Source organism: Theobroma cacao, chromosome 6, assembly GCF_000208745.1.
Source record: "Theobroma cacao cultivar B97-61/B2 chromosome 6, Criollo_cocoa_genome_V2, whole genome shotgun sequence".
NCBI classification, from domain to species: domain Eukaryota; kingdom Viridiplantae; phylum Streptophyta; class Magnoliopsida; order Malvales; family Malvaceae; genus Theobroma; species Theobroma cacao.
In genome coordinates this window covers 6,393,890-6,395,702 of record NC_030855.1, presented here as the reverse complement: position 1 = coordinate 6,395,702, position 1,813 = coordinate 6,393,890, and the positions used below count along the sequence as shown (strand labels likewise).

Here is a 1,813-nt window from a genome sequence, read left to right as displayed (position 1 = left end):
ACCAAACTCTAAGCCTTTACATTTTGATTGGTCGAATTTAAGTCTTATTTGTAGATTATTTTAATTTATTTAGAGATAAATTAAATGACCAAAATATGATTTTATCTCCAAATTATCATGATTTTTATAGATAAATTAGATGACAAATTGGTAAATTTTAATTGGTCAAAAATTAAATATTATCTTTAAGTTATCTTGATTTATTTAGAGATAAATTGCATAACTAATACTTAAATTTTAATTGATCCAATTTAAATATTATCTTTAAATTATTTTAGGAGAAAAATATGTGACAAATGAATGAATTTTAATTGGTTCAACTATGTGTCATTGAGATAATTTAGTCAATAAATTAATTATTTTATAATTAATTATATGGTTATATTAATGATGTCTTTAGTCCATGTGGCGATATGTGATTCATTTTTGAAAATTTTCTGCTATATACCAATTTTGGACGTATGGCATCTTGTAATTGGAAAATATTTTTTTTCTGTTCTACAACATATTAAGGGACTTTTTTTTTTAGACTTGATTTTGTGGTTTTGGTATTCTTGGGAAGGATTGTTATCACTTTGGTCTCTAACATGTAGCTGAAATTGTGAAGGGGGGAATGCAAGGGCCTGCTTTGGGCATGGAAGGGTGGCTTTATTTTCAAGGGGTTTGAGGTCATCTGGACTTTGTTTGGTTTCCAAAGGATTATTCAACTCAAGTTTCTTTATTTGATTAGGTTCATATAGAGCAAAATTAATATGATATTTATTTAAAAGTCAAAAAAAAAAAATAATAATAACTAGCACACGCGCACATATATATATATATCTAAAAATTGTAAAAATATTTATCATTTTAATTTTCAAGCTTATCAACATAATATAAAATATAAAATAAAATATTTATTAAATTAGGGGAGCCAAGTTTCAAATATATGTCTTTCATCTTCGGAGGACCCTTGGTTCCATCCATCACTTATCTATTTGGCCAATTAACACAGTCATAAACTAAATAGTCTCTCGTATATATTGGTTAATTAGTTCTTCACAGCGCATGTGTCTGAGCAAGAATCCACGCAGCTTCCAACATTGGCTTCAGCTAAGGTATTAAAGACAAAAGAGAACAAAACACAGATGAGTTTATGCTTGTGTCTGTTTTGAAAAGAGATAAAGAGGTATCCGAGTATTTGACTCATTAATTAGTGTATGATCCTATACTTAAAGAGTAGGGTTCAAATTTTTTTTTTCAAATCCAAAAAGAGAGAGAGATGAGAAGAAGACTAGTAAGTTTACCAGGATTTTCTTTGGAGCTGAGACTCGTGCACTTGGAGGTAGAACAACCAAGCTTGCAGAAGTATTGGGTGTCTTCGACAAGATAGTTCCTAAAGATACATTCCTGCAGGCAGTTGATGGCGCAAGAGAAAGCATTATTTCCTGGTGTAATAACACACGAAACGAAGCAACCACAGTAGCAGATTTGGAAAGAAGTGTCGGAGTGGGAGTGTCCCATCAGAAGCCCCAACACCAAACATACCATCAACACTCCTCTTCCCCCCATTGTTTTCTTTGCAGAAAGCAAGATTGATATAGATTTTAATGGACAGAAATCTTATTGACGGCTCTTCCTGTTGTTCAAGAGAGCTTTATTTATAGACTTCATTGGTTGCAACCCATCCATGGAGGGAGGCTACTGTCCCTTTCCCCAAGGCCAAGGGCAGGGGAAGGTATACTGCACCTCCTCCGCCATGCATCTCCAACTTTCCACCACTTTTAACGCCCATTTTGGTTACAAGCCCACCCTACGGATCGAGCTCGGCTTT

The 1,813-nt window shown here is 33.2% G+C and overlaps 1 protein-coding gene across 1 annotated transcript; it reads right to left on the bottom strand.

Moving 5' to 3' along the window:
- Positions 1,019 to 1,594, bottom strand: LOC18595566 (thionin-like protein 2). The gene is made up of 2 exons (XM_007023576.2): positions 1,287 to 1,594; positions 1,019 to 1,092 (listed from the first exon to the last, which is right to left on the bottom strand). Exons 1-2 carry the CDS (start codon positions 1,549 to 1,551, stop codon positions 1,031 to 1,033), a joined length of 327 nt encoding a protein of 108 aa, XP_007023638.1. The 5' UTR covers positions 1,552 to 1,594; the 3' UTR covers positions 1,019 to 1,030.

Coding starts and splice junctions, on each gene's coding strand:
- LOC18595566 (XM_007023576.2), bottom strand. CDS start 1,551: ATGGGGGGAAGAGGAGTGTTGATGGTATGTTTGGTGTTGGGGCTTCTG. Junction 1,093..1,286: donor CAGCTCCAAAGAAAATCCTG/GTAAACTTACTA, acceptor TTAATACCTTAG/CTGAAGCCAATGTTGGAAGC.